The sequence below is a fragment of the Carcharodon carcharias genome, chromosome X (genome assembly GCF_017639515.1).
Source record: "Carcharodon carcharias isolate sCarCar2 chromosome X, sCarCar2.pri, whole genome shotgun sequence".
Classification (NCBI taxonomy): domain Eukaryota; kingdom Metazoa; phylum Chordata; class Chondrichthyes; order Lamniformes; family Lamnidae; genus Carcharodon; species Carcharodon carcharias.
In genome coordinates, this window is record NC_054507.1 from 22,769,194 (window position 1) to 22,792,322 (window position 23,129).

General features: G+C 43.5%; 1 protein-coding gene across 1 annotated transcript; it reads left to right on the forward strand.

Annotated features, from left to right (window-relative positions):
• The first annotated feature begins 480 nt into the window (after positions 1-480).
• On the forward strand, positions 481-21,468 carry LOC121273176 (aquaporin-4). Its single transcript, XM_041180160.1, has 5 exons — positions 481-495; positions 2,934-3,290; positions 9,058-9,222; positions 10,136-10,216; positions 21,250-21,468. Exons 1-5 carry the CDS (start codon positions 481-483, stop codon positions 21,466-21,468), a joined length of 837 nt encoding a protein of 278 aa, XP_041036094.1.
• The last annotated feature ends 1,661 nt before the right edge of the window (positions 21,469-23,129 follow it).

The following is a 23,129-nucleotide window of genomic DNA, read 5'->3' on the forward strand; positions in this document are numbered from 1 at the left end:
AAGGCATACTCTGAGGAACTGACAGCTGTGACCTCCGAAGGTTGTCTGTTTAGAAGGGCATTGGAAGAGGTGAACAGAAACAAAAAGCTCAGCTGGCTGAGAAGATGGCCCAGAGAAACCAGGGGCTAGCAAATTCTGCACCTTCTCAGACCACTGTCTTCCTTGCAGCAAATGTGGCAGAGACTGCTGTGCCAGAGTGGAGCTCCTCAGCCACACTAGGTGAGATTTAACAGAATTGACCAACACAGCACAAGGCATCGTCTTACAACACGGAAGGCTGCCACAGACAGAGGAGGAGAAAGTTGGTTGGAAAATTAAATGGATTAATTTGTTTCATTTGAGAGCAATAGGCCTGCCAGTTTGTGTCTATTACTCTTGAGCTCTTTGAGGATCCCTTGTGGTTCTGTTAAAAGACACAGCTCAGAAAATATATTCTGGAGTGAGATCAGTCACCAGAAGCATCTCTCCTTGGCACTCAGCATGTCCTTCCGAGAGGTAAGGAAAGGGGTTTAATTCTCCCCACCTAATCAGTCAATATTAGCAGCTTGATGGCAAGTAGTGTTTTCTTATAGTTTGTTCATCATAGAATACTAAATGATCTTGTTCAAGCTTATTTTAACAAGTGATTTGAAGTGTTCACTGTTTTTCTGCAGGTTATGGCTTTTAAGTATGCATTTTTGAACTATCCAGAGATTTTTTTTAGTGTGGCAGATTAAAAAAAAGGGGGAAGAATAGATCGATAGAGGGTAGTGGAGTGACATCAATAGGTGAGTCAAAAGACAACTAAAATTAGATACTTTAGCTTGAAAGGCTAAAATGATGAATAAATACAGGCAGATGGGTTGCAGGAGAGAGAAGTAGCAGAATATGTAGCATTGTGAAAGGACATAGATAAACAAAAAACAATGGATGGATGTTGAAACTTACATTAAATCTGACAAATTAACAATTAAATTTAATTAACAATTAAATCTGACTTAAATGGATATAAAGAAGCAACTCAGAGGCAGTAAAACACAAAAGGATTGGCAGAAGTAATAGATGTGTAAATGAATACGATGCACATAAATTTAATGGTTAAAAATTCATACAACTGTTAGTTTGAGTTTTTTTACAAGGTTAATATAATGTATACTTTATCCTTTTGTACTGTGTAATTGGGTAAAACAACTCAATTTTCTTTGTATATTCATTGTTCTCTCCAGTAAACAGATCAATTGACATGTCCAGCTTAGCAGAGCTAATATTTAGTTATTGAATTAGATATTTTAATGATGGAGAGGCTGGCATTCATTTTCCAAGTTCTCAGATGGATGCAGAAGTGGCATAGATCGTGCACATATCCTGTAAAAATTCTGTAATTGTACAGATGGTACGTAGCTCCTGTAGGATAGCTTAAGAGGTTTACTTTTCATTGTTTAATCTTGACCCCATCGTTGCTGCTGAGCTAACAGATTGGAATTCAGTCATAGTAGTAATCGGTATACATTGTAAGTTACATAAACTTCAACATGGGACAGTGAGAGCTTGAAGGTCTGTACTATTAATGGAGAATCTGCTATTTCCCTGTGTAGTGCTTAAAGCAGATATAAAACCTGTCTAATCAATCTGTGTATGTCTTCTGTAAAATGGTTCTGTGTTACATGTGTAATGACATTGCCTTTCATGATGTTTGTAATGTAGATAGAAAGAAGTGAAGCAGAGAGAGAAAAAAAAAGATGGAGAGAACAAATCAAATTTGTAAAGACGTGAAGAGAAAGATAGACAGAACAAGGGAGTGATAGAAAGAACAAAGTAAAAAGTAGAAACCCAGTGACATAAATTCATTTTGGGATAGCGAATCAGCTGCCTATTTTATAATCCAACCAATTTTCTGTCTGACAGGCAGACGATTTATATCGCACAATCTTTCTCATTTATCTCAGTGGTGTAATGATAACTCACGGACAGTATAACCACAAGTGTCTACTGGCATGATGGGCAAGTCATCTTGCTGCTGGTATAGACTCTTCAGGAAAGAGAGAGAAAGACAGAAAGTGACATAGAAAGAGAAAAAAAAGATAGAAACAGAACATCACTGGCTGATGTGAATTGCTTAAGCACCTGGGTGAACAGAGAACCAAACCAAAATGTTGGATTGTACAAGACCAGAATTGAAACGTTTCCCTGTAACTTTGTGCGTAATATCTTTAAGCCATTTCTTAACTGAAATATCGACTATCCAAAGATTTCACTTATCTTGCAAGATAACATCAACAATTTACTGATCAAAAACATGCATGTTCGGGCAGAAAGGCCATTACAAGAAGCTTGGAGTTAACATCATTCTTAGAGCTATCCACGTGTAGAAATCCAGGATTTGTTCACTAGGGCCCTTAAGACATCATCTGGTATCTATAGAACATTTATGTGGGGGTCTCAGGTCTGGGCTGCATTCTTGTGAAAAAACCTGCAGGCTTCACGAGATATATAAAATATTTTTTGTGAGGAAGGCCAGAGTCCTCATTCAGGAATCCATTCAAAATCACTCTTGTAAGGAAGTGTGAAACCCACTGCTAATAACAGAAAGTTTGTGTTTTTGGTGGGGCAATGGGAGAGGGCAAGATTATATATAAGTAATGATAGCAATAGCAGCAGAAGTCAATGGAATGAGTGTTGAAATTAGCTGAAATGTCATCCTTGTGGTGAAATGAAGATTAAGGGGAAGCTTGGTGAACATTTGGGTGGAAGGAATAGAGATTATGCAGATAGGGCTAGATGAAAAAGGGTGGGAGGAGGCTCGGGTGGAACTTAAACGCAGCCACAGACCAGTTCAACCAGACGTCCTGTTTCTGTGCTGTAAAATTCTATATAATTCTACATAAAGTTTGCAAGGAAATAAAATCTAAAAGGGAAAAGAATTTCCGCAGTGAGACTGTCTTTCTTTGTCTTAGGAGTTGAGGAGCCGCAGGTTCTGGCGTTCAGTCTTAGCAGAGCTGGTTGGTTCCCTGGTCTTGGTCTCAGTTATTTTGGGTGCCTCTGTCCCTGGACAGGAAGATGGAGTTCCAGTACTGATGCAGGTGGCTGTAGCTGCTGGATTTTCTGCTGTCAGCCTGATCCACTGTTTTGGAGAGATTAGTGGTGCCCAGGTAAACCCAGCTGTCACACTCGCATTCTTGTGCACCAGGAAACTGGATTTCCTCCAGTTTGTGTCCTATCTTTTGGCTCAGTGTCTTGGAGCTGTGATTGGATCAGGGATAATCTACATGTCATTGCCAATCAAGTCAACATCAAGGTATTTAGTCAACATGGTGAGTCCATTTCTGTTACTGCATTTCCTATAATATTTTCCTGTTGATTTCCAATAGAGATGCATTTTCCCAAAATGGAGAATGGAAACCAAACAATAAAACACACAAAAAAATCAATTCACCAGGGTTGTTGCAAACAAAATTTTGTTTTTTGGCAGGTGGCTGCTTTTAATGCCTATTCCTATGAAGATGGAAAGCCTTCAGGCCAATTCAATAGGTATTAAGAGTCAATCATGTCCTAAGGACTACGGTCACATGCAAGCCAGACCGGTTCCTTTCCTGAAGGGCATTTGTGAACCATGAGGATTGCAGCACCAATCTGGCAACTTTCATAGTCATTTTCCCACAAAGTACTAGATTTATTCAATTCTCAATTTACTACATTGGGATATGAATTTGCAATCTCTGGTCTAGTGCCATAACCACTGTACTACTGTGCCCTTGTAAACTACATTAACAGTCAAGGTCTTGGGTCCCTGATTTCCTTCCATTAAACTTCCACCAAATGGTTTTTCTACCCGCTCTTCCTCAGCCCCAATCTTCAATTAAATATTTTCATGTCACGTTTTCTCTACTTATTCCCCCTCCTCTCCTCTCCTATATGCTTCCTATAGATTAAAGTTTCCAATAGATCAAAGATATAAGATTAAAGATAAGGATAAAATTAGATTAAAGTTTCCAATCTACTCTCTTACGCTTTAATGTAATACACTCTCCAAATAAGAAAATGGCAGCGTCAATAGCTCTGTTTTGTTGCCCTCACTAACGTTCTTTATGCACATTTAAGCTGCAAAGAGGAGCAGCGATATACTCCAGGAAAATCCCTGGGAAAATATGCCCTCAATCTTCAATTATACAAACACCATCTACCATCAAAACCAGTCCTCAGTGACACTAAACAATTTAAAAGCAGTAATTTAACATGAATTTACTCAAGTAAGAAGCAAAAAGTGAGATTGACTCAATGCGGGAGTTTGGTTTTGAACACGAGTTCAGTTTAGATGTTGATTACCTTTAGTTGTTAACTCACAGAAACCAGCAACTGGTTTAAACCTGTAAGTGAACTTGGAACTGAGGGACTGGTGGCTAGTTGTTAATTGTTAAATGCATAAGTACAGCTGATTAAGCTGGGAAAAGGGCAATTCAAACTCTGGCACTTGGCTACATATTAAACAGGACGCGAAGAGATAAATTAGTGAGAGCACCCATAAGTTATATATATTTTATAGTATATAGATTTGCGCGAAGTAAAACCACCGGCCACAATGGGGGCTTCTCACACCATATTGTCCCAAACCTGCCGCATTAATTATGCATTCCTGGGAAACATGCCTTTCGATGGCGGGTGGGCTCCCATTCGTCTGCCACTCCATCATCTCACCACTTCATCATGCTGGGCACCATATTTAAAGTTTAGCCACATGCACACCTCTCAGTGCTTCCAGCCCACGGCTGCTGCAAAGAAGACATAGCCCTGATAGGCCAAAAGACTGCAGCCCCCGAGTTTTATGATGTGTCCCTCGAGCGTCTTTTAGACTCAGTGGAGGCTCACCGTGATGTCCTGTACCTTCACTCTGGCCACAGGATGGGCAGCAATCTCACTAATCTAGCTTGGGAGGCGGTGGTCAGTGCCAAATCCCTGCAAAAGAGGTTAGCCACCCAGTGCCGAAAAAGGATGAATGGTCTCATCTGCTCCGCCAATTCACTCTTCTCATCACACTCAACTCACACACTCACAAACCCATCACACATCCACAGGGATGTCACACCTCAAGGGACAACACCACTAACTCTCACACACACTCACATCTCCATCAGGCTCATACCCTCTGGAGCTCGTGTCCTCATCCTATCCATGTTTCCACTCGCCACACAAGTATTCCTTGCAGTGCCGTGTGTCCTGCTCACACTCTCTCCATCTGTTTTCATACAGGAGAAGCTGGCTCACAACAGCAGGGAGAGGTTCCAGACTGGGGGTGGAGTGGCCCACATTAGGCCCCTCACTTACTTTGAGGAGTGTGCCATCGCGCTGACTGGTGAGGACATGGATTGTGCCTGTGGTGACGGTGAGGTCAGCGGTGAACACCCTCGTGAAGATCCTGCACCACATCATCCCTCTCTCAATGTAACTGTGAGTGCTCTCTCTCCTGCTTTAGACTCTGCTGTTGTGCACTAATTATCTCTACTTTGGTTCACAAGGAGCTCTGCCAAGCGACCGACACCCTCAGCCAGTCAGTCCCTCAGCTCCATCCACATCCTCACCTCCAGCCAAGAGGACACCTCCTCCATTGAAGAGCTGGAAATAAGCAGCCTGGAAGACCTGTCACAGCGCTTAGCCCCACCCTGCACCAGCGCAGAGACACACATCTCGGTAGGACCTAGATCTAGAGCAGGCTCGGGTTCACACTCTGGTGGTTGCTGCACGGCATCATGTTTGCAGCAGCAAGAGGCTGGTTCATGCAAGATCCACGGTACTTGGAGGACTGCTGGGGAAGAGGCATCTGTGAGGTTCGAGTCAGATGACAAACCTCTAGATTGGTCTTCCAACTCATCGTGGAGAGTCAGCAGAAAACATGGGAACATCACGCAGAGCTGTTGGATGCCCTCAGCAGAGTGGCATGTGAGTTGGAGGAATGCGTCCCCCTGCTCTATGATGAAGTGGTGCCCATGTGTGCGCATATGGAGGTCTCCATCAGGAGGATGGCGGACGCCATGGAGACCCTGGTCCAGCAGAATGCGGAGATGTGTGCAGACCTGCACTCCATCGCAGGAGCCATGGGTGAGTTCCTGCAGTGGCAACAAGAGAGGGAAACGGGGCACCTCAACGTCCCTCCAGGTGCTCCTTGCCCTCAAGGAGTCAGGCTATGGCCCCGGGCACCTGAAGGGAGGAGGAGCAGCAGCTGGACACCCCTGGGTCATCCACTCCGGAATCTCAGAGGCTGTCCTCTCTCTCTGAGTTCCCTTTGCCTGTGAGCCCCTCAACCGCATCCTCTGTCACCGCAGAGGGAGCAGCTGGCCCATGAGTGATTCTAGAGGGAGAAGTGTGCGTGTGACAGGGCCTTTCAGAGCCTCATGCAAGCACTCTCCCACGCACGTGGATCCTTCACGTTTCACACTCGCCTCAGTGTCCTGAACATTTTGAATGCGGCCTGCTGGGGTTCACTTTCAGTTGACCATCTGAGCTGACCTGCATCTCCGCCCACCCACTGATCACACTCCCATGCAGCAACTGATCTCACCCACCAGGAGTTGTTTCACTCTCAATTTAACCAGCATGGTTTAGATTTGGTATTTCGATCACTCCCCCGTCTTTTCCCCTCCACGAGTCACCCATTTCCCTACCCCCATCACAGTTGAACCCTCCGGCATCACCTTTCACCTCTCCTCCGTGACCTTCCAACCACAAACCTTTCCCTTTGGGGATGTACAAATGAACTTACACGTACCCTTCCTGCCTAAATATCCCATCCCCATCCACATTCACCTCCCCGACCTCCTCCTTCCCACCCCCAGGGTCCATGTCTGCCTCCGAATCCTCACCAGCCGCTCTTGCCATCCCTTCTACTGCTACCATCGAACCCTTATCCTCCCGCCCTTTCGCCTCACTCTGCCCTCAGTCATTCTCACCATTTCCCCAAACCACACTCAGTTTGCTCCCAAGGAGGCAGACGTGGACCCATCCCTTGCATGTTCACTTGGACATTCTGCCCTCTGGACCCCTTCCCCCTGGAAGCCCTTCTGTCCCATTTAGTCCTCCCAACACCCCCCCACCAACCGCCCCACCCACCCACTTAGTCCCTCCCCCTTCCTGACTCCCTCAGACACACTTACGTCTTCGGCCTCCCTTAGTCCTTCCCCCCTCTCAACTCCTTTCTCCAGCCTTACCTCTTCCTCCACCCTTATTCTCTCCCGTCTCCACACTCCTTCCTCCCCCCGGACTCCCTCCCCTCTCCATACTCCTTCCTCCCCCTAGACTCCCTCCCCTCTCTGCACTCCTTCCTCCCCCTAGACTCCCTCCCCTCTCTGCAATCCTTCCTCCTCCCAGACTGCCTCCCCACTCTGCACTCCTTCCTCCCTCCCAACTTTAGCCCCCAACACCTTCATTCCCTCTCCAACCTCACCCCCCCTGACACCTTCATTCCCCCCCAACCTCACCCCCTCCAACACCTTCATATATCCCCCTCCCAACCTCACCTCCCAAAACCTTCATTCACCCCTCCTAACCTCACCACCACCCCCTCCCGACATCTCTTCCTCTCCCAGTCGATCCTAAACCTTCCTCCCCCCACCCCCTCGACCACCATCCGTTGTGAGCATCAACGGTGACTTTCCAACTTCTATGAGCTGCTTCGCAGCAGAGCCATGTCTATGAGAATCCACCCAGCATGTCGGGCTCCAGCATCTTCTGTTCCTTGGATGTCCGCGATGTAAGCAAGGCCCTGGCGGTAAGTCCCGACTCCTGCACGTCACAGTTGTCAAGACACGTTCTACCCCGGTGTGTTTTCCCGCCGAGGGGGGCGTGGGGGGTGGGAATGATTCCAGTGGGCTGGCCTTGTAATCATATGCTGATGTATAACAATGAGGTTCCTGACATCCGATGACAGGGAACGCAGCCCACCATCAGTGGGCAGAGTGGACAGTTGCAAACTGGTTTCACAACGTTGTGAAACCAATTTTTGGCCTTCTCGCCATATTGTCCACTCACACCACCAAACATGCCCGACGCCAGCGGGCACGGACAATCCCAGCCGTGGGCTCAATAAAGAGTGGAATCTGCCCCACCAGGTTACCACCAAGGCAATGAAGACAAAAATTGACCCCTTGGCCCCATGAATTAGTAAATGTCATGGGGAGAAAGAATTGGGGTAAATTGGTGCTTTTCATGTTATTGGGGTGTGAGTAGTGGTATGCCCCAAAGATCTGTGCTGGGATTTCTTTTATTTTCAAACCATGGAAGTGTGCAGCACAGAAAGACGTAATTCGGCTCATCATGTCTGAAACAGAAACCAAAAGTAAAACTCCCCATGTCCACTTTCTCCCTGTTGCCCTGAATCATCTTCTGATTCAAAGATGATCGACCTTTCTTTTAAAAGATCCGATAGTCTCTGCCTCAACTATTCCAAGTACCAAAGCATTCAATGTCCCAACAACTCTCTACATAAAGAAATTTCTCCCAACCTCTCTCCTCACTGTCTTGATGACAATTTTAAATTGAAGGTCCCTCAGTACTGATTCCCCAAGCAGAGGAAAACATTTTTCCTTATTCACTGTATCAAAATCCTTCATAGTTAAAAAAAGAAGTCCAATAAATCTCCTCTTCACTTTCTCTGCTCCAGCAGAAATATTCCCAGTTTCTCAAGTCTCTTTTCATAACTTTCATTTCAACCCTGCCATCATCCAAGGGAGTATTTGCTGAACGCTCATTTTGGCTTTAATGCCCTTTCAACTTTGGGGTGCACAAAATCTTACACAGTCCTTTCAATTATGGCCTAACCGATGCGTTGGGCAAACTTATCATTGCCTCTTTACTCTTGTACTCTATACCATACTTAAAACCAAAAAGGAAAATTCACTTTTTTATGGCTTTATCTATACTGTATACACTTGCACTTTCAGGAACATTATGCATTTCTTTGATTGTGATTGTATAATAGATAAAATCCATGCAAAACATTTAAATACACAGTCTCAATCATCATACAGACATGGTTTCCTTTATGTATCCTGGGAGTCTCAATCTTATATGATTTCATGTGTTTCTGGGCAGATCAACAAAGATGGAAATGCTGGCCAAGCACTTGCAATGGAGATTTTTGCCACATTCCAGCTGGTTTTCACTATATTTGCCGTGGATGATCATCGGCGTAGGGAAGTGGGAGAATCTGGTAGTCTGGCAATAGCGTTCAGTCTGACAGCAGGAATCCTGGCATCGGTAAGAAGCACAAATGTCTGCTGCTTAAACAGTGTTACTGTGCATGCACATAAAAGTTTCCTCTGTAGTGAATGACAGAGGGAAATGAGTTCTCACTACACACTAGACCAATTTTCAATGCAATAGTAATAAGTAGGTCCCATTATTTTGTGCTTTTAGAGGCCAACTCTTAAGTTCAGCACATTAGCTGTAAGTATCCATTGGAACCATAGGTCAATTCAAGACTGAGCAGACAGAAGATATGGTTTGATACCTAACTCTGCCTTAAAGGGCACTACATGGTGAAAGAGGTTCATACACTGTGCATTCACCTAATTCAATGCTAGCTCAGTAGCAAGGGCCACATGAAATCAGTTTGGGGTATCTCAATTTAGGTCTGAGTATGCATGAGCCCACAACACAAAATTGTCTCCAAGTTGGCAATTATGCTGGGATGCCACAAGAATGGGTTAAAGGAAATGAAAAATGTCATATTTGTATGGTCGAAGCTGTCCTTCTAAATCTGTGGAACTCTACGAAAAATATTTTCAATTAACCAACATTTTTAAAGCTTAAAACAAGGTGGTGAGGGATGATTGAAAAACACAGGTAAATGTACTGATACTTTCCTTTAAAATACTTAGAGTTCTAAGGTGATTAAACATATTATGTTTGTTCTTTAAGTATCAGAACAGTCCTGGGATTTATCTGTGTTTCCTGTGCAATCACTAAAAGTGAAAGTATGAATCAGGGACTGCAAGCAGGCAGTCCCTAAGACTGTCTGTTATGGACAGGCACTCCTCAGGAACGTGCATCCGAATTGTGGCATGCACTGGGGCCAGGCAAAGTGCTGTGACAGGAGCATAAGTTCTTCCTCCCTTTAGCTCCATGGAAACTAGCAGGATTCACTGATTTCTGTGCTTGTTTTCTGTAGGGTAAGTTTTCAGGAGGCAGCCTGAATCCCGCAAGATCTCTTGGACCAGCGATAATCACCGGATTCTGGGAGCATCACTGGGTAAAACAAAGGTTTTCAATGCACACTTCATATTCATATTCATCTGTAATTGTCTTCACTGGAGCCCTGTGGCCATTGCATCACAGATGTTTTAATACAAGCTAGCAATAATATTTTTCAAGAGAAATGTAAAAAGAAAAGCTCTGCTCATGTGGTTAAAGAAATTCTGTGCGATAAGCCTGTTGGTGGCTGCATCCTCAAGTGTTGCTATAAAAATATTCCTTTATCTTTATTTCTGAGATATATTTGGCACAGAAATGTGGATTTCAAATATTTAATTCAGGATGGCTGCACTGCCAATCCACTGTTTCTGAGGTAGAGGAAGTGCTAAGACACAACATGATGGATTTGCTGTGTCCCATGATATCTAAGTGGAAACTGTGCATTGTGAGTTATACACTTAAATGAACTAGTTAATGGGTATTTCAGTGTCAAGGTTACGTTACTGGACGAGTAACCTAGAGGTCTGGGCTAATAATCTGGAGAATGTGAGTTCAGATCCCACCATGGCTGTTGAGAATTTGAATTCAGTTTAGGAAAACTGGAAGTAAAAGGCTGTTTTTTTTTATTCATTCACAGGATGAGGATGTCGCTACCTAGGCCAGCATTTATTGCCCATCCCTAGTTGCCCTTGAGAAGGTGGTGGTGAGCTGCCTTCTTGAATTGCTGCAGTCCATGTGGTGTAGGTACACCCACAGTGCTGTTAGGGAGGGAGTTCCAGGATTTTCACCCAGTAAAGGTGACAATGAAGCTGTTGGATTGTCCTAAAAATCCAACTGGTTCACAAATGCCCTTTAGGATACAGAAAGCTGCCATCCTCAGCTATTCTGGCCTAAATGTGACTCCAGTCCCACATCAACATGGTTGACTCTTAAACAACCCTCGAGCAACGGAGCAATTTGTATCAAATAGAAGTTCCACCATCATATTCTAAGGACAACTGGGGAATGAGCTTTACCAGCAATGCCCACACAGACAAAAATCCTGAAAGCGAGAATACAGAAATGCAAAATGCAGCGATTAAAAATCCAGAAATGGCAAGTGCAGAAAAGCAAAAGCGCGGAAAAGCAAAAATGCAGAAAGTAAAATGCAAAGAGCAAAATGCAGATATTGAAAACACAGCAAGTAAAATGCAGCAAGCAAAACTCCAGGGCTAGAAAATTGAGAAAATGAAAATGCAATAGTGCATAGTACAGCAAATAAAATTCCAGAGATCAAAATCCAGCAACACACTTTTTAAATACTCAGTTTTCTAAGGGCCAGATATGTCTGCCCTTTGTCATCCATTTTATAAAGGTGAACCAAGCGCATAAAACATTCCTGATGCAAAAAAATCAAATCATTTAATCAGGTAAATACTCTTAATTTGCACAGCAATCAGGGCTTCTATGAAGTTTGCATACGTTTTATATCAGAACACTTCAAGCCGTCTGGAAGATTGAATGCAACACAAATCGATCCCATCTTATGCTTAACAAAAACAGAAACAGAAATACCTGGAAAAACTCAGCAGGTCTGGCAGCATCGGTGGAGGAGAGCACAGTTGACGTTTCGAGTCCTCATGACCCTTCAACAGAACTAAGTAAAAATAGGAGAGGGGTGAAATATAAGCTGGTTTAAGGGGGTGGGTGGGAGAAGGGGGGTGTGGTTGTTAGGACAAGCAAGCAGTGATAGGAGGAGATAACCAAAAGATGTCACAGACAAAAGAACAAAGAGGTGTTGAAGGTAGTGATATTATCTAAAAGAATGTGCTAATTAAGAGTGGAGAGCAGGACAAGCAAGGTAGCTCTGGGGGGGGGGGGGGGGGGGGGGGGGGGGGGGGTGAAATAAGACTAAAAGGGCATAAAAGGTATAGATAAATGATGGGTGGAATACATTTAAAAATAATGGAAATTGGTGGGAAAAGAAAAATCTATATATAATTATTGGAAAAAACAAAAAGGAAGGGGAAGAAACGGAAAGGGGGTGGGGATGGAGGAGGGAGTTCAAGATCTAAAATTGTTGAACTCAATATTCAGTCTGGAAGGCTGTTAAGTGCCTAGTTGGAAGATGAGGTGCTGTTCCTCCAGTTTGCGTTGAGCTTCACTGGAACAATGCAGCAAGCCAAGGACAGACATGTGGGCAAGAGAGCAGGGTGGAGTGTTAAAATGGCAAGCGACAGGGAGGTCTGGGTGATGTTTGCGGACAGACCGAAGGTGTTCTGCAAAGCGGTCACCCAGTCTGCGTTTGGTCTCTCCAATATAGAGGAAACCACATTGGGAGCAACGAATGCAGTAGACTAAATTGAGGGAAGTGCAAGTGAAATGCTGCTTCACTTGAAAGGAGTGTTTGGGCCCTTGGACGGTGAGGACAGAGGAAGTGAAGGGGCAGGTGTTGCATATTCTGCGTTCGCATGGCGAGGTGCCATAGGAGGGGGTTGAGGAATAGGGGGTGATGGAGGAGTGGACCAGAGTGTCACGGAGGGAACGATCCCTATGGAATGCCGCCAGGGGGTTGAAGGGAAGATGTGTTTGGTGGTGGCATCATGCTGGAGTTGGCGGAAATGGCGGAGGATGATCCTTTGAATGTGGAGGCTGGTGGGGTGATAAGTTATTTTTAACCCATCTTATGCTTGTTCTGTGCTAGTGGCTGAAAAATGAACCCTGGTGTTTCAATCCCTAGCCTTCACCGCCTGCCAGCCCCCGAATGCTAGGTGGTAATGATGGAATATTGCTCAACAAAGTGAAGTTTTAAGCCTGATTTAAATTTATTCCAAAAAGCGATAGAGAAACAACTGTGTTTACACAGTGGATAAATGCACAGCCCAGCAGTGTACTGAACCATACACACCATGGAAATCCTAGGTTCAATCCTAGATTGTGCTAAATTAGCTGATTTTAGCCTTGTAATGGGCAAGGGGGGAGGTCTTGTGGTGCAGAGGGAAGCTCCCCGTTCAAGTCCCACTTCAGCACCTGATTCCACGGAAGGTGTGTTTAAGGTCTGCACTGAGTGCTGCTTTGAGTGCATAGAGTATCAAGCTGAGTTTTTGGTGATTGGGTGAGGGAATTCAGTGAAGAGGGGAGCTATAAATTAATTAGGAAAAATAAATTTAATTAACACAATAAAGATGGCAGGATGAGTGATGTGTCACTGCTGCAACACATGGGACCTGCTGGATGTCACAACAATCCATGGCAACCACATCTTCAGTAAGGGGAGAATTTCCCCCCCCATTGGGGGGGTGGGTGGGGACGGGTGTGGACCTGATCGGGAATGCACCGCCATTTTACATGGGTGAGCCAATTAAGGCCTGCCCAGCATGTGCCTGAAAGGGCTGAGCACTCCCTTTGGGGGCAGGGGGCGGGGGGTTCCCTGAGTTGGGGCCTGCGCTCTTTCACGCAGAAATCTCCCCGAGGCACAGAGCTGGGACATGTCAATGAATTTTTATAAAAATTTTTATTCAATTTATAAACAGTTCATGAAACCTCATCCCACCCGTGGGTGAGATTCCATGAAAAATGCGAAAGCCGCCTGGGCTCTTTGTCTGCCCGGCAAGCTTAAGGTTGGATGGGCAGCTCAGTTTATTGATTTAATTAGTTTTTAAATGGCCTTAATAGGCCTTTGACAGTTTGGCAGGTGTGTAGCCGATTCAGCTGCGCGCCCGCTGAACTGAAAATCTAAATGACGTGTGGTGACATTGGGACACGTGCCCCGTGTCATTTTACGCCTCAGCGAGTGGACCCCGCCCCTGCTCGCCAAGCCAAAAATTCTGGCCTAAGTGTCTGTGGCTTGAGGAGCTTCAGCTCAGAGTCATGGAGCTGGAGGCCGAGCTGCAGACATTGCAACGCAGCAGGGAGGGGGGAAGGTTACCTGGACACTTTGTTCCAGAAGGCAGTCACACCCCTTAGGTTAGTGTCATCTGATTTGGTCAGTGGTCAGGGACAGGAGAATGTGACTGTGAAACAGGCAGGTAAGGGGATTGAGAAGGTGGGACTGGAGGAGCCTCAGCCCTTGCAACTAACCAACAAGTTTGAGGTTCTTGCAGCTTGTAGGGACAAGAGCGAGCGCTTTAAGACCAACAGATGTAGGAGCAGACGTAGGCCATTCGGCCCATCGAGTATGCTTGGCCATTCAATGAGATCATGGCTGATCTGATAATCCTCAATTCCACTTTCTTGCCTTTTCCCCATAACCCTTGATTCCCTTACTGATTAAAAATGTCTACCTCAGCCTTGAATATACTTAACAACCCAGCCTCTACAGCCCTCTGCGGTAAAGAATTCCACAGATTTACTGCCCTCAGGGAAGAAATTCCTCCTCATCTCTGTTTTAAATGGGTGACCCCTTACTCTGAGATTATGCCCTCTAGTCCTAGACTATCCCACAAGGGGAAACAACCTCTCAGCATCTACCTTGTCAAGCCCCTTAAGAATCTTATATGTTTCAATAAGGTCGCCTCTCATTCTTCTAAACTCCAATTAGTACAGGCCCAACCTACTCAACCTCTCCTCATAAGAAAATCCCTCCCTACCCGGGATCAACCTAATGAACCTTCTCTGGACTGTCTCCGATGCCAGTATATCTTTCCTTAGATAAGGGGACCAAAACTGTACACAGTATTCTAGGTGTGGCCTAACTAGTGCCTTGTATAGTTTTATCAAAATGTCCCTATTTTTATACTCCATTCCCTTTGAAATAAAGGCCATCATTCCATTTGCCTTCCCTATTACCTGCTGAACTTGTATGTTAGCTTTTTGGGATTCATGCACGAGGACCCCCAAATCCCTCTGTGCTGCAGCTTTCTGCAGTCTTTCTCCATTTAAATAATATTCAGCTCCTCTATTCTTCCTGCCAAAATGCATAACCTCACATTTTCCCACATTATATTCCATCTGCCAAGTTTTTGCCTACTCACTTAAACGGTTTATATCCCTCTGTCGACTCTTTCAGTCATCCCCACCACTTGCCTTCCCACCTATTTTTGTGTCTGCGGTGTGGATGAGCTGGCTGATCATGGCACCATGGTACAGGAAGCCTTTCAAGTGGGGGGGGAGTTAAAAACAATGTAGTGGTAATAGGGGACAGTATAGTCAGGGGGATAGACGCTGTTCTTTGCAGCAAAGAGTGAGAGTCCAGATGGCTGTGTTGCCTGCCCGGTGTCAGGGTTTGGGATATCTGCTCAGGGCTGGAGAGGAATTTGCAGTGAGAGGGGAGGATGCAGTTGTCATGTTTCATGTAGGTACCAATGACATAGGTAGAACTAGGAATGGGGTTCTGCATATAGTATGAGGAGCTAGGCGCTAAATTAAAAAAGCAAAACCGCAAAGGTATTAACCTCTGGTATGTTACCTGAGCCATGTGCTAATTGGCATGGGGTACATAAAATTAGAGAGATGAATGCGTGGCTCAAAGACTGGTGTGGGAGTAGCAGGTTCTGGTTCGTGGGGCACTGGCACCAGTACTGGGGAAGGTGGGAACTGTACCATTGGGACAGACTTCACCTGAACTGTGCTGGGACCAGTGTTCTAGAGAGTCGTATAACTAGAGAGCAGAGAGGGTTTTAAACTAAATAAAGGGGAGGATGGGATCATATAGGTGAAGATTTAGTAAATTAAAGGGAAATGACAAGGCAATAGATCAATGTAGCTGTAAAAGTAATGACAATCAGAGTATGGCAGGAAGGGACAGTGATTACAAACTTAAGAGTGTGCCAGTGGATAGGGCCAGAGTTTACAAAAGAACTGAATTAAGGGCTCTGTATCTGAATGCCCGCAGCATTCACAATAAAATCGATGAATTGTCAGCTCAAATAGAAATTCATATGTATGACCTGATCGTCATTACAGAGACATGGCCAGAAGGAAACCAAAGCTGGGACCCGAATATCTAAGGGTAAGTGACATTCAGGAAGGACAGGAAGATGGGAAATGATGGTCGGATAGCTCTGTTAATTAAAGAGGACATTAGTACTGTCATGAGAGATGATCTTAGTTCTAAAGATCAAAACATGGAATCAGTTTGGGTGGAACTAAGAAATAGCAAGGATGAGAAAATATTGGTGGGAGTTGTTTATAGGCCACCAAACAGCAGTGATAATGTGAATCATAGTATAAATCAAGAAATTAGAGGTGCACATAACAAGAGTAATACAGTAATCAGAGGCTTTCAATGCACATATAGACTGGGTAAATCTAATTGGTACTAATGTTGTGCAGGAGAAATACTTGGAATGTATGCAAGATGGTTTTCTAGAGCAGTACTTTGAAGAACCAACTAGAAAACAGGCTATTTTAGATTCAGTATTGTGTAATGAGAAAGATTAATAATCTTGTTGCAAAGGAGCCTTTAGGAAAGAGTGATCATAATATGATAGAAGCTTACATTAAGTTTGAAAGTAATGTAGTTCAATCAGACACTCAGGTCTTAAGTCTAAACAAAGGAAACTATGAGGGTTTTAGGGGCAAGTTGTCTATGGTAGATTAGGAAACTATGTTAAAAGGTTCGATGGTAGACAGGCAATGGTTAACATTTAAAGAACTAATACATAGTTTACAACAAAAATACACTCCTTTAATGCATAAAAACCCAGTAAGGAAAGTGTTTCAACCAAGGCTAACAAAAGAAATCAAGGATTGTATTAGATCAAAGGAAGGGGCATATAAATTTGCCAAAAATGATGGTCAACCTGAGGATTGGGAGCATTTCAGAATTCTGCAAAGGAGGACCAAGAAAAGATTAAGAAAGGGAAAATAGAATATGAAAGTAAACTAGTAAGAAATATAAAAAACAGACTGTAAAAGCTTCTATAGGTATGTAAAAAGGAAAAGATTAGCAAAAACAAATGTGGGTCCATTTCAAGCAGAAAATTAGGAAATGACAGAGAAACTAAACAAATACTTTGTGTCTGTCTTCACAGAGGAAAATACTAAAAACCTCCCAGAAATAATGGAGAATCAAGGGACTAGTGTAAACAAGGAACTGCAAGATATTAATATGAGTAAAAAATAGTACTAGAAAAAAATGAATGGTACTTAAAGTAGATAATCCACTGGATCTGATGATCTACATCCTAGAGTGTTGAAAGAGGAGGCTGTCGAGATAGTAGATGCATTGGTGGTCATCTTTCAAAATTCTGTAAACTCTGAAATTGGAAGGTGGTAAATGTAACTCCATTATTTAAGAAAGGAGGGAGAGAGAAAATGGGGAACTACAGACCTGTTAGCCTGACATCAGTCGTAGGGAAAATGCTAGAATCTATAACAAAGGATGATGACAGGACACTTAGAAAATAATGTCAGGATTGGGCAGAGTCAACATGGATTTATAAAAGGGAAATCACGTTTAACAAACCTGTTGGAGTTTTTTTGAGGATGTAAGTAGCAGAATAGATAAGGGGGAACTAGTGGATGTGGTATATTTAGATTTTCAGAAACCTTCTGATAAGATCCCACACAGGAGATTGTTAAACAAAATTAGAGCACATGGAATTAGGGGGAATATACTAGCATTGAGAACTGGTTAACAGATAGAAAACAGAGAGTAGGAATAAATGGGTCATTTTCAGGTTAGGGGGCTGCGACTCATGGGGTACCACAAGGTGCTTGGGTCCCAGCTATTCACCATCTATATCAATGATTTGGATCTGGGAATTAAAGGTAATATTTCCAAGTTTGCAGGTGACACAAAACTAGGTAGAACTGTGAGTTGTGAGAAGGATGCAAAGATGCTTCAAGGGGGTTTGGAGAGACTAAGTGGGTGAGCAAAAATTTGGCAGATGGAATACAATGTAGATAAATGTGAGGTTAGGTAGGAAGAACAGAAAGGCAGAGTATTTCTTAAATGGTGGGAGGCTCGGAAGCTTGAACTTCAAAGGGAGTTGGGTGTCCTTGTTGATGAATCACTGAAAGCTAACATACAGGTACAGGAAGCAATTAAGAAGGCAAATGATACGTTATACTCAAATCCCTTTGCAATAAAGGCTAAGAGTAAAGATGTCTTACTGCAATTATGTAAAGCTTTGGTGAGACCTCACCTGGAGTATTGTGTGCAGTTTTGGTCTCCTTACCTAAGGAAAGATATACTTGCCGTAGAGGGGGTGCAATGAAGGTTCACTAAATTAATTCCTGGGGTGGAGGGATTGTCCTATGAGGAATGATTAAACAGACTGGGTCTTTATTCTCTGGAGTTTCGAAGAATGAGAGGTGATCTTATTGAAGCATACAAAATGCTTACAGGGCTCAGCAGGGTAGGTGCAGGAAGGATGCTTCCCCTGGCTGAAGGGGAGGGGGGGGGGGGGGTGGTGGTCTAGAACCAGGGGACACAGTCTCAGAATAAGGGGCAGGCCATTTAGGACCGAGATGAGGAGGAATTTCTTCACTCAGAGGGTGGTGAATCTTTGGAATTTTCTATCCCAGAGGGCAGTGGAGGCTCAGTCATTGAGTATGTCCAAGACTGAGATTGATAGATTTCTACTTATTAAAAACATCAAGGATACAGGGTTAGTGCAGGAAAGTGATGTTGAATTCGAAGATCAGCCATGATCTCATTGAATGGCGGAGCAGGCTCGAAGGGCTGAATGGCCTACTCTTGCATCTATTTCTTATGTTCCAATGTTCTTATAATGTGGCCAAACAAGTTGATTATCAGCCTGTAAATCTTTCCAATATGCCCGATGGCAGGTGGAAAGAATGGGAGAGTTTCCTGGTCAGCCATACTGCAGTACTTTGCCAAGCATAATCATGGAACAATCCAATGGAAGCCCATGGTCACCAACGCCCTCTTCGGGCATGGTACCTGAAAGAGGAGTTGGAATTGGAGAGGGGCTGCTATAATTTGCCTCAGTGCCCATTTGTTAGGAGGAGAAAAATCATTCAGGATTTCCACTCCTGATAAGTACTGAAATTTGCTGAAAAGTGAAAATGTGTGGATACCAGGTGAGGACAGAACTGGCTTGACTTTGATGGGTCTATGGTTAAGGAACCTCCTGGCATTTACTGTTTGGCTCATATAATATGAGTGGCTACTTAGGTGAGGTGGTGGCAGGTTGCCACAGCACTTGGAACTGGACTCTATCATTAGTCAGCACCTGAAGAAAGAATTATTTTTAAAAGTGTGTTGGAATCAGATAAGAATTTAATTCCTAGCTTAATATTGCCAGGAGATTCCTTGGAGCTATTCCCACCCTGTCACCAAATGTTTGGTAGACTGTATTTATGTAACTGTTACAGCAGTGGTTTCTATGCAAGTAATCTATGAGGTCAGTGTCACTGTATTTACAATTAAAGGCTACAATGGTCATTAAATACTCAAAGGGGTAATATTCTGCAGAATATTCTGGAAGGTGAAAAATTTTCACCCGAAGGGTAATAAAGTTATGGAATAACTTACCAAGAAAGTTGATTGAAGCAGACCGTATGGATGGGTTCAAGAGAGAACCCGATATGTTTTTGGAGAGAGAAAAGACTCAGGGATATGGTGACAAAGTGAACAGTGGGACAGGTGTTGAAAGAAGTGACAAGTTTGTAATGCCAAATGGCCTTTCCCTGTTCCCAACAAAGTCTTTGTTAAAAAGCAATACTGGGGAAGAGGTACTTTGAATAAGGTACTTACCCAAATAATGTTTTAAAATATTATTTACTTCCCTTGCCTTGTCATTTGTCAGTCTGCTGAAGATCTGCCAACAGAATTAACAAGTGCATTTTTGGCTGGGGCTTGTGCAGAGTGCCTCCTCCCAATATTGCTCTCCTATAAAGTTTTGTGTACTGAACACCCTTTTTCTGATTTCAAAACTGTTTGCACTGAAGTTCCCTTCTGTTGACTTCAGATTTATTGCTTTTTTTTTCCCTATGGTGTTTCCATTTTGTTACTGTTACTCCAGAGTTTGGAGTATTTATTTTTTAAGGTATTATTTCCTTGTGATGTTATTAAAGAAGTGCCAAAAACAGTCAATTTCTCTTGCTGGCTTGTGGAATGAGATTTACAGGAATTGGGAGCAGTCTAAACCATCCTTCAAACATTCCTCCAATGAAGGTCAACTTCAGTAATGTGAGGCTTGTGTTCTTAAGGCCCATACCTCCATGCAAGTGCTGGATTCTAACGTTATGATTGGTAGGGGTGTTCAGTGGCAGGTGTATTTGATTATTAATGAAATGTCTTATTCCAGTAGTTTGGTTGAAAATGAACAATATTCATCCTAACAGTAGCAGGTGGATTCAAGTGACAGCTACCAGCCGAGAACTCAAAGTTATTTATTGTTGGCTGTCCCTCAATTCGAGGATGACATCTATTAAGGTTATCAAAGCTATTAGGTTAAGTTAACCTAAACGACCCCACAACCAATGGATCACATCAAAGTTCTGCAGACCTACCACATCCAGTTGTGAATGGTGGTGGATAATTAAACAACTCACTGGAAGAGGAGGCCCCACAAACATCCCCATCCTCAATGATTTGGGAGCCCTGCACATTAGTGCAAAAGACAATGCTGAAGTACTTCAGCCAGAAGTGCCGAGTGGATGATCCATTTCGGCCTCCTCTGGAAGTCCCCAGCAACATAGATGCCAGTCGTCAGTCAATTCAATTCACTCCACGTGATATCAAGAAACGGCTGAATGCACTGGATACTGCAAAGGCTATGGGCTCTGATAACATCCCAATTGTCGTACGGAAGACTTTTACTCCAGAACTAGCTGCGCTCTGAGCCAAGCTGTTCCAGTACAGCTACAAACCTGTCATCTACCGGGCAATTTGGAAAATTGTCCAGGTAGGCCCTGTCCACAAGAAGCAGGACAAATACAACCTTGGCCAATTACCACCCTATCTGTCTACTCTCAATCATCAGCACAGTAACGGAAGGTGTCATTGACAGGGCTATCAAGCAGCACTTACACAGCAATAACCTGCTCACTGACACTCGGTTTAGGTTCCACCAGGGCCAGGGACGCCCACATCCCATGAACGAATATTTAACAAAAGTTGTGGCATTGATATGCCACCACATCAAACAGTGAGTGCTAATAATGTTAATTGGAACTTTTTATTCATTGTTCTTGCAGGTGTACTGGATTGGCCCTATCCTTGGTGCTGTCCTTGGTGGTATTTCTTATGAGTTCTTTTTTGCCTCCAGCGCCTCCCAAGAAAAGCTCATTGCCTGTATCACCTGCAAAGATATCGAGATTGTGGAAACCGCCAGTGTGTCCCGTTCATCATTACTGACGGTCACGCAGTCTGCGATGCGAGCAAAACAGACTGCAAAAGTGCAGGACCACAGTTAAAGTTAACCTTATACACTTGTTTCACTGACCTATATAGATAGCCTGGATTGCTTTCTTGAATCTGTGCTAGAGACATGGTTTGTCACAAATATTAACAATTAGTGTTAGCACCCCTGGTGGTTCCGTTGGTGAGTGTGCTGGCTAGTGTGGTCCTGATGTATACAGACCAGAAAGCCCCAAGTTCAAATCCCCCAGTGTGTGCTGAGTTAGTTCATCTCACAAGGGCACCATTTGGGCCATTACTATTACTGTGGGTCAAGGAGGACAGCTGGGTTCTTACTCCTGTTCATTAGAAAGCACATATATGAACATCAGCTGAGCTGAGATTCTGCCATGGTTGAATGCCCCACTAACAAGGTCACTTGAGCACTGGCTATGCCTGTGCAAAAATATACCTGACCTCATCCAATGATGCAAAGTCAGCTCATTTAAATATTTTTCTGGTGCTCTCACCACACAGCTCACAGAACCATATCCCAGCACCAGTAGAACCCTATCCCAACAAGAGCTCAAAATTTTCAGAACAGGAAATAAAAGTTGGGTGGAAAGTAAAGGGAAGCTCATGTATTTTCATTGATGTGTGTCATCAGATTTACGATTTGCTTTTGAGGTGAGCAGTGGGAGACATAAGTTGTAAAAGAGAACAGTTTCTTTGAAAACTCCTCAGAGCAGAACAGGAAACTCTACAAAATAATATTGAATTAAAAAGAAAATATTTTGCTGTGCATTATATCCTCATTAAAACTAATCCTTGGAAGCCAATTAATTTTCATTTTCATAACAAGGTCTATTTATTATTTTGTATTACTTGATGAGTTGGTTAACTTTAACAGCTACTGTAAACATATTCTGTTGTGTCACTGCTAGTATTCACTTGTTCCTTTACTGGTTAGTACATTTTTTGGTAGCAAAAGCTTAAGTCAAAGTCTTAGTTCCTTCCATCCCATGTGGGACAATGGGCAGCAAGACTCTGCCACCAGCCCTGATCCATTGCAATTTCTTTCACTCCAGCGCAGGTGGTCTCCAGCTCTTGAAGGTCCTCCTTAAATATGTTTTGCCAGGTCTTCTTTGGACAGCCTTATAACTAAGGACAGAAAATGTTGGAAATACTCAGCAGGGCAGGCACCATCTTCAGAGAGAGGAACAGAGTTAACATTTCAGGTCAATAAACTTTCCAAAAGAAGACAAAAGGTCATTAACTCTGTTTCCCTCTTTAAAGATGCTGCCTGACCTGCTGAGTATTTTCAACATTTTCTGTTATTATTCCAGACTTCCTGCATCCGTAGTATTTTGCTTTTGTGAAGTGTTATTCCACCACCTTCCAAAGACGAGAAGGGTTATGTGATAAACGCAGTAGCTGAAGTTCTGTGATCATACCCTGGGGCTGACAAGCAATCTAAAACATGGAAGTTAATGATATCGATCCTTTAAAAAAAAACTCAAAAAAGTGTGTACCCAATTAATCAATCCCTTAAATCTCTCCAAAATATTAATGTTTTCTTTTAACAAAATTACAAAGGCAATATAAGTATGCAATTTGCTTGTAATAATTGGACCAAATTCTACTAAGGTAGAGTCATTTTTAGCTTGATTACTCCTTTCCCCAGGGCACTTTAAGGAACAGTTCTTTACATTTCCAACCCCAGGCAGGATAGGCTTCT

What these genes read in the sequence shown, in the direction of transcription:
- LOC121273176 (XM_041180160.1), top strand. An exon ending in CAGCAGGAATCCTGGCATCG is followed by an intron (nt 9,223 to 10,135) that starts GTAAGAAGCACA and finishes TGTTTTCTGTAG; the next exon opens with GGTAAGTTTTCAGGAGGCAG. An exon ending in GATTCTGGGAGCATCACTGG is followed by an intron (nt 10,217 to 21,249) that starts GTAAAACAAAGG and finishes TTGTTCTTGCAG; the next exon opens with GTGTACTGGATTGGCCCTAT.